Below are 20,531 nucleotides of genomic sequence, written 5' to 3'. Positions count from 1 at the left end.
TGGTGGTTGTGAATATTTCATGAGTGAAAAACATTAAAGAGCAGTGACATCAGCTCAGAGGGGCCTCTCTCCTGCTTTAGCTTTGTGTGTGTTACTTTGGTCATACGCAGCATTCGGGAACACTGAGGCCTAAGAGTCTCTCAACTCTTAAGTCTGTCAGAGACCATTACACACTAATGATTTTGTTGTTTGGTATATGAAGTATAGTCAAAATATGTGAAGACTCATGTTAAGCTTTCAGAACTTCTCCTGGAGTAAATGTCCTCCAGCATAGTTATCAGAAGTCTTTATACGTAAATAAAGGCTGAAAGACATGTTTAGGGTGACGTGCTGTCTATTTTGGGACGTCCAATTGCCCATGAATTCTGAGAAGTCTCCCATCATGTTGGCGGCCACCAGAGTGAATCTAGCTGACACTTCCTCTGACATGCGTGAAGGGCGGCCACCGCGTCATTACAGGCTGTGCCTTCCAAGCAGCAACACCAGAGAGACGAAGAGCTGCTCAGGCTGACACATCCACCTGTGAGAATAGGGTTGACTGCTTAGCCCCGGACCCAGGCTCGCAGGTCACACGTGTAAATAGTCATTTTTATATAGAAATACATTAAATAGCTGTGTTTAGTGCCAAAACCACTGGTGCTCACAGAGCCCTAATTTGGGTGATTGGGATGGTGCAAGAGTGCATTCAGAATGTGCTGATTATAAACGTGATTATTGGTCACAATTGTCTTTTTGGTTAGTTCTTATATAAAGGACAGTCAAATGCACTTGTATTTATATTCCAACAGGATACAAGTGGCATGTTTGAAAATAGCACAGTTACTTGAATATAATATCAACACATTTTTTTTGATTTTGCTATAGACGTATTACATGCTGTGCCTGTTGGTGTAATGTGATGGTTTTATTTGGGAATGTGCTGAGCAGAGTTTTATGTTATGGCTTTGTTTTCCAGCGCTGCTTATGGCTGTCCCTGCTTTAACACACCTGCCTGAGCTAATCAAGGCCTTTCATAACTAGCTGACGGGTTTAATCAACAGTGTCAGAACAGGGAGAGAGCTGGTCTGCATAGTGATGTGGACCTTCAGGAGCTGGGTTGGGACACACCATGTTAGGCCAGCATGACAGTGGTCCTAGTCCCTGCTGAGTTTTCATGGCTGGATAATGTCTCAGACGGCGATGACGGAGTGAACGCCAGCCAGCATCTCTCCATCCTCTGTTCCCCTGCCAACTCTGCGTCCATGTACTCTTTCAGAAATCTCTGAAAAAAGCGGGCAGGGCAAATGAGTCACCAAGGAGCGGAGTAAGTGTTGTTTATGGCTCTGAGGCTCGTCAGTGAACTTCTCATGACCTTGTAGCTGGTCATTTCTCCCCTCACCATGTCTGCGTGACATGTGACGTTGAGCTCGATGGAGGGAAAAGTAAAGAGAACGGCGAGCTGAACATTTCCCCCTCGCTGTTGCTCCTGACTGACTGATTTCTGTGTTCGTAGAGTAACTGACACGAGGAAACACCAGTATTTGTGCCCCGTGTGACCATCCTCTGAATTGTTTTTGTTTTCCGGTTGGCTAGAAATTTCCTTAAGAGTCTAAAGATATCACGTATGTTTGAATAATCCTTGGCGGAATGATGCGAGAATTCACAAAATAGGCTCCGGTTTCACCTCATCTTTGTGAAGCTTTAAGAATTTGAAGGAATCAACAAGCTGAGTTTTAAGTGAGTGGTATATTCCAAGGGTTAATTGAACCATGTGTAAAAATGTCACTTGTCATGGTGAGTAGGAGGATTGCAAGGAATGTTATGAGCACATCAGCAGGCAACACAAAGAGAAAGAGAAAGAAGAAGAAGAAGAAGAAGAAGAAGAAGGGAGGAAAAAAAAAAAAGAAAGCATGGTGCAAATGAGTTCCTCATGTTGTTGAACGGTGGCTAAATTACTGCTCCATAATTACGCTTAAGGTCTGTGGGGAAGCTATTCTTGTCCATGTTAGGCATTGTCATGGACAGAAGGAGAGAGAGAGAGAGAGAGCGAGAGAGAGAAACACACAAAGCTGTGCTTGTCACGCACAGCTCGAGGGCACAGACAGACACACACTGCTGTTCTCTTTCCTTCCCTGTCTCCAGAACCATACTGTATCATAAATAAATCACTCATCATGTATCCACAAGCACAGATACACGCACGCCCACTAGCCCATAGAGACCATGTAGTGGCTTGACCAGACTGTTGTTTTGGTACTGAGTGTGCTTCTTTGCTAAAATCAGCATACCCGTAAATCTCACTGGGAGGATTACAATAGATTTGGGGGCAAAAAACCCTTCTCCGTCAGAAAGGGAGTTTTCTCCTCTTTGTTTAGGTAGTCTGGCCTTGTGATGTACAGAGATGTATAAAGAATGAGTAGCCCTTCTTGTGAACAAGAGCATGTCATATTTGTAATTGATATAAATAGATGACTTAGAATGTGTGATGATTCTTCGCACTTCAGCATGCACACATTCACACCATAACTGTGTAGTGCTTGTGGTGTTGGCTGACTTTCTTCATGGCCACCCATCACTTCATAGTGTCTAAGCTCTAAATCGTCACTGGTTACGCTATTTGTAGCAGTCTTCAGTGTTGACTTGACTTGAGTTGGGTTTGTTGATGTTTGTCAAAGTTGTGAGAGAGAGCAACGAGCATTTTATACGATGAATTTTCAATAGGAACTTTCACTAATGATTATGTGAGGCGTCTTTGTAAAGTTTGTTAGTCTGTATTAACTCTCCACAGAAGTGTACAATAGAAAAGAGCTTCAGAAAGAGCCATAACTCAGCATTATTACTGAACATCTTATCCATGGGGAAAAAAAAGAAAGACAGAGAAACTTGTGAGTAGAAGAGAACAGGTCTCTTTGCATTCAGAATCCCTCACTATCACAGTGACATTACCCACATGGCCGAGCAGTGGACCCGACCCTCTGTGTTGTGTAAGCAGAAGATTATGGAGCTCTAAACACTGAGAATCTCTGTCACCACCTCATCACCAGGAGATTTAGGTTCCTGCTAACTCTGAATTTCACTGGTCTGTCACTAAAACCCTGCACTACGCTGTCTTACACACACACACACACACACACACACACATACACACACACACACACACACACAACTCGTGACTCTGTGTTAAAGAGAGTGTGAATTCAGTAGGCTATCTATGATCTGTTCTTATTCATGAATGAGAATGAAGTATATGGACATGGGACAGTGAGTTTATACAGGTCTGTTTAAAAAATGGTTGTATTTTTTTATTATACTTCATCATGCCTCCAACTCCTTTAACATTTGCAAAAAGAATATCATTTATATGAGAGTTTAACGTTGAAACATCTACCATCATGCTAGCGACATGCTAGGCTAAATCAGAGTTAGTCTGATCAGCTTTCAGAGAAATCCGTCGGAGCTTCAGACGCCCAGATAGAACGAGGCCGTATGTTATAAAGCACATACTTTCCCTTTAACGTTATTGAACTACACAGAGGGCAAAGACCAAGTGCTGCTCCTTCACTCAACCTCAGAATAACAAACTCGGGTGACCAAACGTAACATGTGGCTGAAAAGTGAATATCAGCCGTGTTTAAAGAGGAACCTGTCAAAAGGCAGAGTTACATCACCAGCAAGGATTTCAAAAAGAGAGGGAATCCGTCACACGTCACTGAACATCTAAGTAAACTTTGGATTAATGGTTCACCAGTTGTCTTAACACACTGGTTCTTCTAACTGCAATACTATTGATTGATACCACTCAGTCATTAGAGATGTAGTGTTGTACTCTTTGGATCACCCATAACTTTTCTTTCTGTTTTTGACTCTTAATCACTCTGATATTGAGTATGACCCATTCTGTACCTGACAGTTCAGGAGCTTTGTTTTATTGTGTGTCAAACACAAATAAGTTGACATCAGTCATCACTTTGTGACCACTAATGTTTCTCATTATTTGAAGCAGATGAAGAAGTTTTCGTTTCCATTCCAGTGCCTGTTGACTGTCTTTGACAACCTGTTTGTTCTGATATCAGGAATGGGTGTTTTGTACATCATGCATACGTCTTAGAAATGCTTTCCTCTTTGGCAGTTGAGTGACTGTAACCCTGGATACGGAGCAGAGAGAAATGGCCATAGCTAACTGTGAGCCTGTGTGTCTAAGTCCTGTTTTTCTTTGCTTTGCATTTTTATCCTTAAACGAGGCCTCCTTATCATTTTATCAATACTGCCTCTTTTCTTCATGCTCTTCATTCTGTCTGTATCTCTCTGTCTATCTCCCACTCTCTCTCTCGCTCTCACACACACACACATGCACACACACGCGAACACACACACACACACACACAGAAATGAATAGTGCTTAAGTGTCTGACTCACTCCACCTATTGTTGGAGGACAGGAAACTAAACTTGCTCATGGTTAAAGCTTCAGATAAGTGACGGTGTAGGAGAGAGTGTGTAAGCTTACAAACCTTCCTGTTTTCCTTGACCACATGCTGTCCTGTTACCTCTCGTGGCCTCTCTTGCTGGTTAGCCACTTCTTATTGTTTCTTCACACATTTTACTTCACTTTCCTCCTTCCCCTTCTTATTTGCCAAGCGCCCCTGACTCTACACATACAGATCTGCTGGAGACAGTCACGCTATACTTACATTTATGCACAAGGACTGGGGACATGCTTCAGCTACAGCACAAGGGCACTCTCAAATAAAACTAATGAACAGCCTGGAGCTCTGTTCTCTCCTGCTCTTTTTCCCACCACTCTGTCAGAGCTCAGGTCTACCAGTCCAAATTAGGAGACCAGTGGTACACAAAGCTCACTGTTCATTACATACCGTGGTTTTGGGAACATAATTTGGTAAGTTTTTGGATCAGCACGGGGGAAAAAAAAAAAGCCTAGTGCCATTTTCTTGCCTCGTGCTGGTTCACTGCTCTAGTTGGAAAGCCACACTCTTACCCAGTTTCCTAGAGCAGCCTCAGACCAAAGCTCCCACCAGATGCTTTAAAGTGACTCAGGATGCTTTTGACCTCTCAACAGGCCGTGTCTGGGTCTTCAGTCCCCAGTAAATCTCCTCAGTGTTTATAGGACATACTCAGACTCTGTCTATGAACTATGATGTGATAGTCAGTCACTACCCTGACAGTGTGTTAACGGGTGTGTGCTAGCCAGTGTCACTCCCTCTCTGTCCGTCTCTGTCTCTGTCCATCTCCTTTACGCGTCTAATGTCGTTCTAAAATGCTGCAGAGATTACAGTGTGAAACACATGCAGTGGTAGAGTTGTGAGTACACTTTGCATTGCTGAATGGAGTGTTGTATAGTTCCTCTGCTGAATGCTGTAAAGTCAATGCCCTGCTGTCATTGTTTCTCACAGCACCAGCTGACATAACAGATGCAGTGTTGTTGTATTTTTGTTTTTTGTTTTTTTTTTCTTTTTTTTTTCGACTTGTCAGCATGATTCTATTACCTAGCAACCAGCTGACCTCTTACCTTTTTTCTTGTCCTCAGCTTGACCTGAGCCAGCCCTTGGAAGGCCAGGGTCCACTAGACGTCATCATTCACAAGCTAACAGACCTGATCCTGGAGGCAGACCAGAACGACACCCAGGCCTTGCTGCTGGTCCAGCGTGTACAGGTGACTCCCTGGCTATGGTTCACTGAGTACCATAACATATAGTTACATACAGTTTCACATGTAGCATGCAGAATGTGACACTGGTTGCATGGTTTCTGTGGTAAAGGGGGTCAGCAGATTTTGTCTGGCTAGTCCTATAAAAGAAAACAGAAATATCTAGTTGTGTTCTACATAAACGGTTTTATAGTTGTGAACTACCTGGATTTTCTGGCTGCTTGTCATCATTGCTTAGTTCCTTGTGTTCCTTGTGCATGAGACAATGCATCCCTCAGACTACAGCAGTGGAGGTTTAGAAACCTAGTCTTAGTTCCTAACAGTAACAAAATGTCTTCAACATCTCACTTCTGTAAAGCTCTCGTGACATCAGACATTGGTTTGGAGCTCTGGTGAATGGTTTATATGTTATAGTAAGAACAATGAGAAGCAACACAGCATTCACACACAGCTCTGTGAAAGAGATTCAGAAATCTACTTTCAGATCTATTTTTGAGTGGATTCAGAGAGCAGTGACCCAAACACTGAAACATGAGCTATTCTGAACCAAAGCAATAAGATTAGTTTGGTTGTTTTTTGATGACAGCATGTAGGCTTTACGTAACCGCTTTCACCGTTTGATCTGAGCTGGCAAGATGTGCCTGCCCCACAGATGGGCGCTGCTGTGACTGACAGAAATGTGTGTGTGTGTGTGTGTGTCTTTGTGTGTGAGAGAGAAGGGTATTAAACGACTTTTAAGGAAATTTCTGTTTGTTTAGAACAGCGGGTGTTGACATATCTGCTATAAATGTCAAACATCTGTGTACATCAGCACTGTAGAAAAGAGTATAGAGCAAAAAATCGAACAGTCAGGGTCAAGAGATTAACGGGTGAAAGGCAAGACACATAGATGAAGACCTGTAGCCAATGAAAAAAATGAAAAGAGATGACCGAAGGAGAGAAGAAAATTAAACTCAATAGCAGGGAGCGTGAATGTGACAGACAGAGAGGAGAAAATGAAACTAAACACTGATGGCCATAAAGGTGTCAGAGAGGAGAAAATGAAACTAAACACTGATGGCCATAAAGGTGTCAGAGAGGAGATCTGCGGGACATGAGAAGGCATGTAAGGACCAGGAGAGGAGAATGTAGATATGGAGAGACAAAGAAAAGACAGGGACAGATAAAGAGAAATGAGAGGGAGGGAGGGAGGGAGGGAGGGAGTGGTTATATAATGTAAACAATCTCACGCAGAGCCGATAGGCTGGCACAGTTCAGTCAGTGTGATGTAACACAGACAAGCTTGGGAGCTGCACTGTTGGTGTGTTTGCACATATTTGAGGTTAGGATGCTGTGATGTAGCCAGGTCGATGGAGTCAGTATACAAAACCTTCGACTCTGACTGCGACTGCTCAATTTATGGTACCACCGACTCCGACTCCTCTGTTTGTAGACTAATTATATTTCCTATATTGACTGAAAGCACACAACATACAGGGTATTTCATCACTGCCAACGTGCATCATCAGGCTACTTTTCAGCACCCTAACCTATTAAAGTTTGGGTTTAAAGGCTATGGCTATGCCGTTTGCATTATTTATTAGACAAGTTACAGACATTGAGTAATATTAAACATAAAATATAAAAAGTTTTAAAAAAGACGATATGTTTTTATCAGAAGGTTATAAAGTAAAAGGATATTAAAGAAGTAAACTACAAAAATGTTATGAAAGAAAATCAGGAGCATCTTATCGTATAACAGGGTACAGTAAGTAAAACAACATTTATAATTTTATATGAAACAGAACTATTTATTGATTCCTGCTGCCTAGCCTAGTCCCAAATCATAAGCGTACGAGTCCACAGGCCTAGCCTAGGCCCAAAAGTTGAACATTATTTTGGGGGTCGACTTATCCAGCAAATACAGGCCCAAACCTATATTGCACGTCTAATTTTTGGGGTCGATTTATACACCAAACTGACTTGTACTTGGGCATATATGGTACGTTTAGTTGGTACCAACTCCAGTAACCCAATAATTGCTTCCGACTCCACGACTCCGACTCCACAGCACTGGATGTAGCGTATCCCTATCAGTCTCGATTTAGACGACGAGGGCGGACGTGAGGTTTTTTTTCAGATAGCAACATGTCTCCATGACGTGTTTGGACTGTCTCTCAATACACTTTCATAAAGGAGCTGATAGAATACAATCATGCATACTGTAGGATTTCCCTTGTTTTAATAGTGATACATTGGTCATTGTTGAGAAAAGGGTGTGAGACTTTGCAGGACTCTCAGCTCAGCACTTCCTTCAATTCTGAAGTGAGAGTTTGGCACTTTTTTGGCACAGTGGGAAAAGTAAGAAACGCCAAACATAAATGAGCTTGTGCGCGCTTTGCCAAAGTGAACGCCCAATGGGATGAGGAGGTTACAGGTGTTGCATAGCCTGTTAAATAAACAGTAACTTGTGTATGTTTTTAAGGCAGTAGATGTTTAACAATAAAAACCCATTCCATATCTTAGCGTATGTGTTTTCCATGTGACAATTACATTACACCCATGTGTCGGTTTACATGTTTCATTACATGTGTTTAGTTGTCAATGTGCATTAAAGCATAAGTGGCCAACCAAATGCACCATAAGTTCACTGCCACAGCCTTGTGTTCTTAACTGTGACTGATTACGGCGTCGAAACCTTGCAGGACTACATCGATGCTCATCCAGAGACCATAGTGCTGGACCCACTCCCTGCCATCAGAACTCTATTGGATCGCTTCAAGTCCTACCAGCTGATCCACAGAATAGAGGACTGCATGCAAGGTACTGTACTACCCTTTAAAGTCCTCTGCAAAAGCCTGCATAGCGCCACCTATAGGACGCACAAACAGCAACGTATAGCAATATTTAAAGGTTTAAAAAAAAAAAGATGAGGAGGAGGAGGAGAAATAGTATAACCTTTGGTCTTTGGTCTTTCTTCCTAATGAGAATCAGAAAGATGCAGAAGTAAATCACTTTGTCGCCAAGCAACTATTTGCAACCTTGTGAAACATATGGTTGATGTAACCCCCTGGTCTGACGTTCCGTGACTAAACTGGGTTTCAGCAAAAGGATGTTAATGTAACTAAAATGCTCCCTAAACGGATGTTTTTTGCGCCTAAAAAAATAAATAAATAAATAAAAGCCAACTAAGCTAGCCCAGCAACAGCTTCCTGTTAATACCTTGTGTTTCTTAAATTCCAGCTGAACCTGAGTCACCTCCCTCTTTGCCTGTGTTATTGTTCTACTGACTGGCGTGGGCATGCTTTTCACTGAACACTCTCTGGCTTATTGCGTACGTGTGTGGCCCTGAGGGTTTTGGTCACGTGACCGTGACTGACCGGACGGTATTTGTCGTGACTCATAGCACAACCCCGCTCGCCTGAGATCTCTGATACCTTTTCTTGTCTCGGGCAAAACAGCCAGCAGTTCACACACAGACATGAGACTATAGAACTGAATAAGTTCCTCTGGCAGTTCACACACAGACATGAGACTATAGAACTGAATAAGTTCCTCTGGCAGTTCACACACAGACATGAGACTATAGAACTGAATAAGTTCCTCTGGCAGTTCACACACAGACATGAGACTATAGAACTGAATAAGTGCCTCTGATTCAGAAATTGACAGAGATTTAAGTGGGGCTTTTTTTTTTTTCTTGCCTTGTTTGGAAATCACACCTTTTTAAATGCAAAGCATCTCACGAACCTCATTGATTACTCCTTCCCTCCCTCGAGTCACTCACCTGTGTTTAGCTGCCTTGTGTATTTGTTGATTCTTGGGAGGAAGGGTGGGGCTGCCCCTCAGAAAATCAGAACTTGCTAATACAACATTCACCTCAGTTTTTACGTCGATAGACTAAATACAACGTTGAAAAGTATCTGATTGAAAATGGACTTAAATCTGAGATCCCTCACTAGTGCTACCTGAAGACCCAAAATAAAAATGCATATACCAACTTCTGACAAGTTCAGTGAAACAACCACTACACACTGAAGGTTCATTCACAGTTTAGCAGGGCTGCAATGTAAGAACGATGTTTCACATTCATGTCACTGTGAGTGCTCGTTAAACAGTGTCTCATAAATGGCTTACAGGAATGATAGTCAATACGGTCTGCTTAGCTTGAGCTCAAACACTCTACCTTTGTTACATCTGATGTTTGCAGATTGCTCACACCAATAATATTATCCCTGTGTGGGGGTGTGTCTGTGTGTGCATATGCATATGTTTCCTTGAATTTCCCTCTATATTGGTCATGTCGAGTCTTTGTCGTGTCCTTTCTAATAGAAGAGACGTGCCAGATTGTTATGTAACCTAACCATCTGTATGCCCCGACTGTCTCTATCTCTCTCTCTGTCTCTGTCTCTCACTCTCTCTCTCTCTCTCTCTGTCTCTCACTCTCTCTCTCTCTCTGTCTCTCTCTCTCTCTAACTCGGCCCTCCGCCCAGCCTCTTAATCAGCAGCTCTGTTCACCAGAGACACCATACAGGAACCGTGCATCCTCCCAGGTTCCGCTCATAAACCAGGGCCCCGTCTGGTTTCCACTCGGTCAGGAGAAATACAGCAACGGCTGCGGTGTGAAATATGTTGCAAGACTGGTTGGAAGAAATGCATTCTTTCAAACTGATATACTGTAGACCTCAAGACAAGAGCACTTAGATCCCTTTTAGTTGGTCTCATAAAAAACTGTGGATTGGACTTGTGGGAGATTGCGTGGCCGTTTGACCAAACAGTACTGCGTAGAAACAGAGGCAGCATGTTTTTAGAGCTCCAAAGTTGGCTCGCCGACTCTCGAAAGCAATATCAAGGCTCTTGAAGAGTGTACCTTCCTCTCTTTCTCACTGTATGCCTTTAGTTGTCTGCATTTCCATGTGCGACTGCGAAACCAAAATGGAGGAGGATCAAGAGCAGGGTAAACAGGTGACCCGAGTAACAGTCGTTTATATTTGAATACTTAAAACCTGAACTTTTCATTTTGGATCTGGCTGAAGAGAAATGCTAAGGGGAAAAGAAGTGACAGACCACTGTTATTTTTAAAAAAATGAAAAAAAAATGGGCTTCTGTCCTGTCCATATGACTCATGATCGGCTAACAGTGCCTTACCTAAACATCATCTTCCTCTGTCTCCTAGCCCTTTTCCTGGAAACAGAACAGGGCCTCTGAGTAACTGAAGGTTTTGAAATCTGTCCCTCTTTTTGTTTATCTAATTCACGTCCCAGTCCTCCAGTAGTTTGTGCAGACTGCAGTGAGTGTCAGGCTTTAAAAGGCGAGGTATCTCTTTCTAACCCCGCACTGCTAATGTTGTCACCTCCTACACCATTTCAGCCCCATTCCTGCTTAATGAGACGGCAGATCCAGGAATCTGTCTCACTGGCACCGTCCTGACAGTTTGTTTAATTGGATTCAGTAATGGTCTCAAGTTTGTACAAGCCATGGCTGCTTATTACAAATCAAGGACTCTACTTAAAAGTCTTCATCCACAACCAGTAAAAGGTCATTGCACACATAAACAAAAGCTTGGAGATTAGGAAGAGAAACATACACAGAAGCTTTGTATAATGCACTGAGCTTTGGGTGGTATGAATAATGCATGTAAGTTTGCGTTTTAGTTTATTGTACAGTCAAACTACTGTGGTCATTGGGTTCATAGCGATGCACTAGGTTTCACTGTAACCTGGAGCTTATGTTCTCATTACTTCTGGTACGTCCTTTAAGTTCGTCTGCTCGGGTCAACAAATAAATGAACTTTTTGTCTTTTGGCTCTTAGAAAATCCACTAGAAGGAGATTTTTATCAGCCTGGGTTTCAGAGATTCTGTGCATTCCTTATGAGCTGCACCTCCCAAACCTCCCATAAACATTCCATAAACGTCACATTAACGTCTCTGTTGGCTCCACTCAGCCTGCAAGTACACCGAGAGTGTTTAGACAGAACCGGAAATTGATCCCGGACTCTTAGGAGCTCAAAGCCACGAGGAGCTAGAACCAATACAGAGCTTTTTACCCAAACAAACATCACCTTGCCTTAGGATGCCAAACTTCTTATCTTCTCAACTAAACCTTTATTTATTCAGGGTAACCTGCCAAACAATAAAATATACTCCTCCGTAAGACACTTGGCATCCCAACAATCACGGAAGGCTCTCTAAAAATGATTAGAATTCGCATTGTCTGTTTTTGCTGTCCATCAAACAACACCCCCCCCCCCCCCCCCCCCCCCCCCCCCCCCCCCTTCTGAGCCAGGCTGGTTCCATAGGACTCAGGCAGTCCAGTCATGTTGGCCTGAAGCATCTTCGTCCTTTTCAGTGACGTCAAGTGGGACCATTTTGTCCAGCTCTCTTTCTGTCTCTCATACCCTCATCATATGTCTGCCTCTCTGTCTATATATTTATCTTTGTCCCCAGAGGATCAAAACCTGTACTGTCTACATTCTCCAGCGACACACAGGCCTTTTGACCTCCCTTCTGAGGCCTGCATGCCTGATCACCCAACCAGCTGTATCATCACTGATCACCACTGCTTTCAACCAAATTCCAAAGACTTATAGAGGTCACAGAGTGCTCAGAGGCACCATTCCACACAGCTTACGCAAACCCCACTTTAGAATGAGTAAGTGAATTTGGAAATTGGCTCAGTAATAGAAAATTGATTGTCTTGAAAGCGAGTCTCTCAGGTGCTCCCTGTACGAGGAGAATTGCAAGTCTAACCGGTCCAATGTTTCATCATGTTTAATGCATAGATTTATTTTTTCCCTCCCGACCACCGTGACAGCAGATTTTATCTTACACAGCACAAGTTTCTTATATTCTCTGAATGTTACTATACGCTCTCGTTCAGCAAGTCGCTAGAGATACTCTGTCAGACGCAGTGACTTGAAGCTCAAAGCCTCCGTCAATGACACGGTGAAATGGTTATTTAACCCTCATACCAAAGAATTTTATCAGCGTTCCTTTTTAGGACTGGCTAGTATAAAAAAGACTTCCGAAAGTCTTTCCTCTTAAATAAAAACCAGAAAAACACTCAGAGCCCATTCTCCTAGGTGTACAGGTTTTCTCTGATAAGAAAAAACACAGCGTTTTTCTTACTCAAAACCCTACAAGGGTATTAAAGGAGCCACAATACTGATCGCACGCCAGCAGAGAAACACACTCGACAAAACAGGAAGCAAATTGCCAGCTCACGCTCGACTGGGGTAACAGGCTAGCTTCCGTTTTCCTCCAATCACTTGTCACCTCCTGTGTCAGCAGATTTCAGAGACGGTGTAAAAAACTGTTCGCTGCGTTGAATAAAATGCCTGTTCATTCTCCATCTGAGTGAGGAGCGGGTTGGACATTTAGAGCCATTGCCTGGCAGCTCTGACGTTTTCAGTGGAAGTCTCCAGGCTGCTAAAGAGCCATGTTCAATGTCTTATTTGACTGGCAATGGATCATTGGTGAACTTGTTTCATATGCAATTTTAGACAACGATTCCTAGCAGCTTGAGAGGGAGACCCTCTCTGTGCAGTGATATGCCTTAATACGCAGGCTTCGAACTCGGTTTAACTAAAAATACTGTTGACATGTCCTTTACTGTGTTGAGTAAATCCATAGTTCATTTGATGCTTTAATGAAACGGTTGTGATGAAGAGGGAAGAACAGGGGGGAAAAAAGAAGAAGTTTAGCGATAATATCATGGGGTGTTTGTCAGCAGCGTGTGGAGGCTTTGGCCATGTGTTTGTTTCCTGTGGTGAAGAATCGACAGCTCTTAAGGTTTTTGTCTTATCTACTGAGATAATAAGAACAGTGTTGCCATCTGGCCTCCAAAAACACACACAACGCTTTAACCGACGTTAGCTGCCAAATCCTCCAGAGCCATCTTCTTAAAAGCACACATCACACTTTAACCAATGTTAGCTGCCAAATCCTCCAGATTCTTCTCTTTAAAGAGAACCATGCCAGATACTGGAACAGTTTCCTAAACTCAGCTTGTGACCCAGGTCATGCAGTCATTGTTGATGGCTTAAACAGCAGACACTCACTCACTCACTCACTCTTTCTTTCTTTCTTTCTTTCTTTCTTTCTTTCTTTCTCTCTCTCTCTCTTGCTCTCTCTCTCTCTCTCTCTCTCTCTCTCTCTCTTTCTCTCTCTATCTCTCTCTCTCTGTCTGTGTGTGTGTGTGTGTGTGTGTGTGTGTGTGTGTGTGTGTATGTGTGTTTGTACAGCTGTGTGTATGCAGTGTTTACAGATGAGGGAATTTAATGAATGTGTGCAGTGTGTTTGAGTGTGTCCAAGCACAAAACTGGTCTGTTTAGCGACTCTCAAGGTGATATCATGCACTGAGTGTTTTTTGCGGACACTCATTCAAAGACTCTGATTCTTTCATCTCTCCCTCGTTATCTCTTCATGTGAGTGATGTCCAGTACATTGAGCCTGTTTTCAAACAAACCTTGAACACACAGGTCAAATCACTGCACCCCTAATGACGTGTTTTGATGAGTATGACACTGAGTTGGCCATGTCAGGGTTGAATGTTATCTTTCCTTTTAGCAAGAGAAGAAAAAGAGTCATAGACGCCCCATGAAGAGGAGACAAAAAAGACAGACTGTTTGGAAAGAAAAGTCTTCGATGGACTTGTCTCACCACCAGTTACACCTGATGAATTCCTAATGTGTCTTTCTTTCTTTCTTCCTTTTTCTTTCTTTCTTTCTCTCTCTCTCTCTCTCTCGCACCTCATCCTACTATGCTGTCTTGCTCTGTGTGTGTAGATGAGAGGATCTGCTCCCCTCCGTTCATGGTGTTGAACAGTGAATTTGGGCCAGACATGTTGGAACAGATCAAGCAGCATGGGCTGGCATTCCCCTTCAGTAAGTCTGACACTACGACAGCACCTCTGGGCCCTTTTGTTTTCCAAAATATGACATCAACTATTTAAGGAGTTCTCTAAGTAGTATTAACTAAGGTTTTTCATGTCACAGTCCTCGTCTGTGTAGGGTTAGTCTGAAGTGGCTCATAGTCAAAAGAACGGCAGATCTGGACTGTCACTGTGTGTGTTAATACAGACACCCCAGTCACGGCCCGTTCATTCAGTCCTCTGGTAATCTGAGGACTGACAAATTTGGTGTAAAAAAAAATGAGGCCCTTTTCTTTAATTGGTATTTTATTTACTTCTCTTTACTTCTCTTGTGACTTGTGTTTTTTTTTTCTAGTGTTCAGATTGTAAGCAGTCAAGAGGAACTGTGGTTTCCCCACAACCAATTTAAACTTGTCTCTTTTTTTTTTTTTATTTGCTGTCCTGTTTTATGTCTCATTTGTTTTTGGCTTTTTGTTTTTTTTTCTTTCCTTGTCATTTCACAGTTTGTAAAACGCGAGTAGCACATGGAACCAATTCTCATGAGGTAAGACTGTTATGTCATACATTACGCTGACATTGTGTTTACCGTGGCAGAGTTTACACTGATGAACACAAATACGCACTGACACTGACATACACAGATACTTCTTCCTCACAGAGCAGAACAAACAGACACAGCCAGTCAGAAAGGTCAAGCAAGTTTTTCAGAGTCAGCTGCTTTCCTCTGCTATGTTTTTAAACTTAGTGTCACCCACTATCACTCTAAATAATACTATCTTACCACCCCCCCCTTTCTCTTTCTCTGTCTCTTTCTCTTTCTCTCTTGCTTGCTCTGTTTTTCTCTCTCTCTCTCTTGCTGTCTCTCTCTCTCTCTCTCTCTCTCACTGTGTGTGTGTGTGTCTCTCTCTCTCTCTTGCTGTCTCTCTCTCTCTCTCTCTCTCTCTCACTGTGTGTGTGTGTGTCTCTCTCTCTCTCTTGCTGTCTCTCTCTCTCTCTCTCTCTCTTGCTGTGTCTCTCTCTCTCTCTCTCTCACTGTGTGTGTGTGTGTGTCTCTCTCTCTCTTGCTGTGTCTCTCTCTCTCTCTCTCTCTCGCTGTGTGTGTGTGTGTCTCTCTCTCTCTCTCTCTCTCTCTCTCTCTCTCACTGTGTGTGTGTGTGTGTCTCTCTCTCTCTCTTGCTGTGTCTCTCTCTCTCTCTCTCTCTCGCTGTGTGTGTGTGTGTCTCTCTCTCTCTCTTGCTGTGTCTCTCTCTCTCTCTCTCACTGTGTGTGTGTGTGTCTCTCTCTCTCTCTCTCTCTCTCTCTCTCTCTCTCTCTCTCTTGCTGTGTCTCTCTCTCTCTCTTGCTGTGTCTCTCTCGCTCTCTCTGGTTCCTCTGCCCTCCATAGATGGCGATCATCTTTAGTGCTGAGGACCTGAAGGGTGTGAAACCGCCCTGTGTAATTCAGAGCTTCATTAACCACAACGCTGTGTTATATAAGGTGTTTGTTGTAGGCGAGTCCTACACTGTGGTGGAGAGACCCTCCCTTAAAAACTTTCCCACTGGACCAGCTGGTGAGTATGCATTACCTGCTCTTTAACACTGAAACAGATTAGCAATGCCCAGCGCCGTCTTGGTTTCAGGAACCGTTTTAACTGCTGTTTGTATTCTCATCTGACTAAGATGTCAAAGCCCAAAGCCATGATCCCAGACCAAATCAATCCATGCTCTGTTGTAACTGCCCAGTTGTAATCTGGGTCGCCTGTCTCCTTTTTGCTTAGTCTGTCAGTGGACTGAGAAGAGAGAGGTTTTGTGGCTGTCAGAGATTCCCCGAGGATGTGGTTTTGCCCTCTGGTTCTGTGCTAAGACAAATGACAGATCTGTCAGTCTAGCTGCGCCAAGCTGGTCAGCTGGGTGTTAGCCACGAGTAGTCTCCTCATCTGGTTTGGCGTTTTGCCGTGGAATGGACAACGGTTCATTTGCATGTACTACCGTATATTCTCCCATGCAAATCAGCTCCAGATACAACAAGATCGTCCTTTTTGGCTTAGGCAAATTACAAAGGGTTACCACGGTGTCATGCATTTCGGACTCGGTATGAAATGTAAATAAACACACACACACACTCACACCAGCTCCCTCAGCCCTGGCTCTGTCATATTACAGGGAAAGCAGCAAAGGCAGTAAAGACATTTTAGATCTCTCTCCCTCTCTCTCTCTCTCTCTCTCTCTCTCTCTCTCTCTCTCTCTCTCCATGTGAATTGATCCCTGCAATTTGTGCGCACTCTCTCACACACATGTGGCCACACATGCACACAGTCCTATCCATTGTGTACCTTCTGCTTAGAGTAAGAGATGCTCTTGTGAGCAACGTATTGAAGCCATCATTATGTTCTGTAGGATATAAGAAGGAAAGATGGACAAACAGAAAAGAAAGAAGAGAGAGAGAGGAAGGTTAATGATTCATGAGGAGAAGTGTCTGGCTTTACTGTTACGTAGACAAAGAACTATCAGTTGGGTTTTGTTTGTTTAAAGGTGACACTTTGCTGCCAGTGGTGGAGTTGACCTGCACTTTGATACCCAGAGGAATTCCTCCCCCAGGCGCTGTATGAGAGAGCCTGCTCACTGGACACGCTTCAGTAGCACTAAACAGAGGCTATACTCTAACCACACACGTATTCTGTTGTTTACCTACATTTTAACATGTCCATTTAACACATGCAGCGAGTGCTACCTATGCCGTCTCAGAAAATAAAGAAAGATTCTGTTGCTCTTACGGAGGTAAAATGAAACGTTATAGTTTGAGATGTTTTGATGCCACCAAAGTCTTATTTGGTGTTACTTTTGAAAACTCTCATTTCCCTGAGTGTGCAAGGAGTGTTCATGTCGTTTGGAGCGGCTTTCTGTAAAAGTCCCTGCACACACACACACACACACACACACACACACACTGCATTAGGCACAGAAACCATTGGAAGTTTGCAGTTTGCTGGCAACTGTCAGCCTCTACTGCAGCCTAGTGGTTCATTTAGATGATCACACCATTTTAATTATTTTATTATTTTTGTACTATTACATGTCATATTGGTTACAGCAAAAAGTAAAGACTTGACTTGAATCTATTTTTCTGTATATCTTACTGTATATAGTATATCTCAATGTTTTTCTTTGTTTGTTTGGGGTTTTTTTTACAGACCGAAAAGCCATTTTTTTCAACAGTCACAATGTGTCTAAGCCAGAGTCATCTTCAGATCTTACCTCTGTAAGTCATCATGCTGTGCTTGTCTTAAAACAAGGTCCTCAAATATCTTTTTATCATATGTTTAAAAGAAATCTTAAGCATTCGAGCAAGAATTCTGTGTTCTTTTAACTCTCTATACGTTTTATCCCAGTTAGAAATATTTGAGTTTCATATCTAGTAAACTTTAAATTACTTTTTTCTTTATACAGAGGGAGAATGTGGAAGGTGTGTCCCAGCCGCCCAGTGATGATGTCATCAGGGAGCTGTCACGGGCCCTGCGGCAGGAGCTGGGCGTTTCTCTGTTTGGCATTGATGTCATTATAAACAACCAAACCGGTCAGCACGCCGTGATTGACATCAATGCATTCCCAGGTGAATGCCTCGGACTGAATCTACGAAAATCTCCCTCCAAAAAGACACTGTTGCCACATTACACTGGCACATAAATGGTTTCAATTCCCTTTCTTTGGATTAGACTGATCTGCCTTTGAGATGTGTCTGTTCCTAAATGTTCCGGTCCTCCAGGCCAACCTGTAAAACGTTCTCTTGTCTGCTGAAATGATTTTTATTTTTATTTACTGACACGTGGCCTGAACATTTGTGTTTGAGTGTCTCTGCTCTGAGCCAACAAAATTAGGATTCTGCTCTGTGTCCTTCTGAAGCGTTGGTATGGTAACTGCAGTCTTCGGTAGTCGTCTTTTATGAGTTCAAAACAAATTCGAGACAAAGGCACCACTTAGATGAACAGACATAATAGAGAGTCAATGAACATGACAATCTAAACGTTATTTACGTAACTTTTAACACATTTTTTATGTCAAGTTGTATTTTTAAGAGCTGTGTATTTAAAAAGATTTTATAGAAATGACATCAGTTCTCCTCTGCTCTTGTTGCCAGGATACGAAGGTGTTCCAGAATTCTTCAACGACCTCCTCAATCACATTACCAGCCTCCTCCAGGGCCGCTCACCCTCCGATACCCCGCCCGCCCCCTCAGGACACGGGATTGGGGCGGTACAACCTCCTTCTGGAAAACTACCGACTCCTCCATCGGGGGACCGAGCTTGCACCCCTTCCCATGAAGGCTGTGGCGTACTCGGGAAGGAATCCGACAGCAGCCCCTGGATCGTGGAGGGGGACGGAGGGTTGAAAGGTTCCTGTCAGAGACTGGGCTGTAACACAGCCATGTCCCCTAACTTCCAGCAGCACTGCGTGTCCACGATAGCCACAAAAGCCTCTTCACAATGACTGCCTCCTGCCTCCACCTCCTACTCCACCCCCAACACCACTTTTCCCTGAAGAAGATGGTGAAATAAATAATGATGACTAACAGTAACTATGATATAATAATATATCTGTAATCAGAAATAAAAACCTTTGTACTATATTGATGATATTGATAATGGGTTGTTGGTTTCCCTTTCCTTTGCCTTTGTATTGTTTTCTGCATCAAATGACTCACGATTCTTAATGTGAATGTTTTGGAACTGAACACATTAGCTGTTTTGTCCTCGTATGTTTTTTTGTTTGTTTGTTTTTAAAATATATTTTTTATTCAAAATCACAGTAGAAAGTGACTTTGGAGAACTGAACCCACTAGACAGTTTTGATTTTTATGTTGAAAGATGGGGTGGGAAAAAAAATGTTCCTTGCTTAAGACTGGAGGATGGTGTTAACATTGACACCCCAAGCATTTACATAGAAATCAAACCCTGAATCTTTTTGAACACATATAGATGTGTTTTGTGCTCTGTAACAAGTGTAGACTTAATGTTGTACTGATCAATATACGAAGTCTCCTAACCTAATGTTTCCCAGCCCCTAGCTCCTAGAGGTCCACACCGCTGCTCATTTTGGATGCCTCTCTGCCATAACTCACCATCTTCACCTAACCTGTTCCAACTAATCCGATTCTCTTAAATCACGTGTGTTAGGGCAGGGAGAGACCCAAAGTGTGCCGAGCCGTGGGCTTCCGGAAGCAGGCTCGGGATGCGCTGTCCTTAACCAACCCCTCTTTTACAGCTTAAAACAAACAAAAAACAAAAACAAGCAACCAGCCTGTCAGCTGTGAGAACAATGGAAACAGAAAAAAAAAACCCTATGACAGAATGTGCCACTCTTCTCTGTGCTTTGTCCTGGTTGAGGCACACACTTTTTTTCCACCACATGAACTTCCTGATGACCAACACAAAGAGAGATTGATTTTAATCTCGCTCAACCCTTAACCTCGTGTTCGGGATAACCTCTCATAATGCTTCCATAAACGTTACGTGACACCTGACAGAAAACTTGTACAGGAAGACGTTCATTAAACATTCTTTCCATGCTTTTACACATAACCTTCAGGTGTGAGTTTTGTTGTTCCCTACCTGTACCAGTGCAACAATGTGGCATTAAAAGTCTGTTGACTTGAAAGTGAAATTCCTGGTGAATTCCAACTATATGTCAAGTGTCATTAATGTTTTTCTTGGTGTTATGAAAGAAGATGAGGAGAATCTAGAGACAAGCACAGCGGTGGTGTCCATTTATAGAATGGTGCCTCAGAACATTATCATTACATTCCCTCTGTGTGTATGTGTTGCAGAATTCTAACACTTGAGATGATAAAATCTCGTTTAACATTATGACTTTGTGAATGCTGTTTACCATACCCGTATATTTTATACATACCCTTGATAAATATGAGTAAAATTTATTTTATAAAATAAACCATATGAATAGTGAACCCATGTGCTTTCGGTGATTTCAATGAAATTGTTTGTTGTGTTTGTTGTTTGTGTTTTGTGGGAAGTTGTGTGTAGCTTTTTTTTTTTTTTTGACA

The 20,531-nt window shown here is 42.8% G+C and overlaps 1 protein-coding gene across 1 annotated transcript in view; it reads left to right on the top strand.

Moving 5' to 3' along the window:
- itpk1b (inositol-tetrakisphosphate 1-kinase b) overlaps nt 1–20,427 on the top strand; it is a 32,713-nt gene extending 12,286 nt beyond the window's left edge. Inside the window, exons 4-11 of the mRNA XM_030785888.1 lie at nt 5,524–5,649; nt 8,328–8,445; nt 14,409–14,507; nt 14,998–15,038; nt 15,879–16,044; nt 17,665–17,732; nt 17,921–18,083; nt 18,609–20,427. Of these exons, the coding sequence (XP_030641748.1) occupies nt 5,524–5,649; nt 8,328–8,445; nt 14,409–14,507; nt 14,998–15,038; nt 15,879–16,044; nt 17,665–17,732; nt 17,921–18,083; nt 18,609–18,958 (1,131 nt within the window). The 3' untranslated portion in view covers nt 18,959–20,427. The remainder of the gene's footprint in view (nt 1–5,523; nt 5,650–8,327; nt 8,446–14,408; nt 14,508–14,997; nt 15,039–15,878; nt 16,045–17,664; nt 17,733–17,920; nt 18,084–18,608) is intronic.
- Nucleotides 20,428–20,531: the final 104 nt, after the last annotated feature.

This window comes from Chanos chanos, chromosome 10 (genome assembly GCF_902362185.1).
Source record: "Chanos chanos chromosome 10, fChaCha1.1, whole genome shotgun sequence".
Classification (NCBI taxonomy): Eukaryota; Metazoa; Chordata; class Actinopteri; order Gonorynchiformes; family Chanidae; genus Chanos; species Chanos chanos.
Note: the sequence above shows the minus strand (reverse complement) of the source record. Positions and strands in the feature narration are given on the sequence as shown.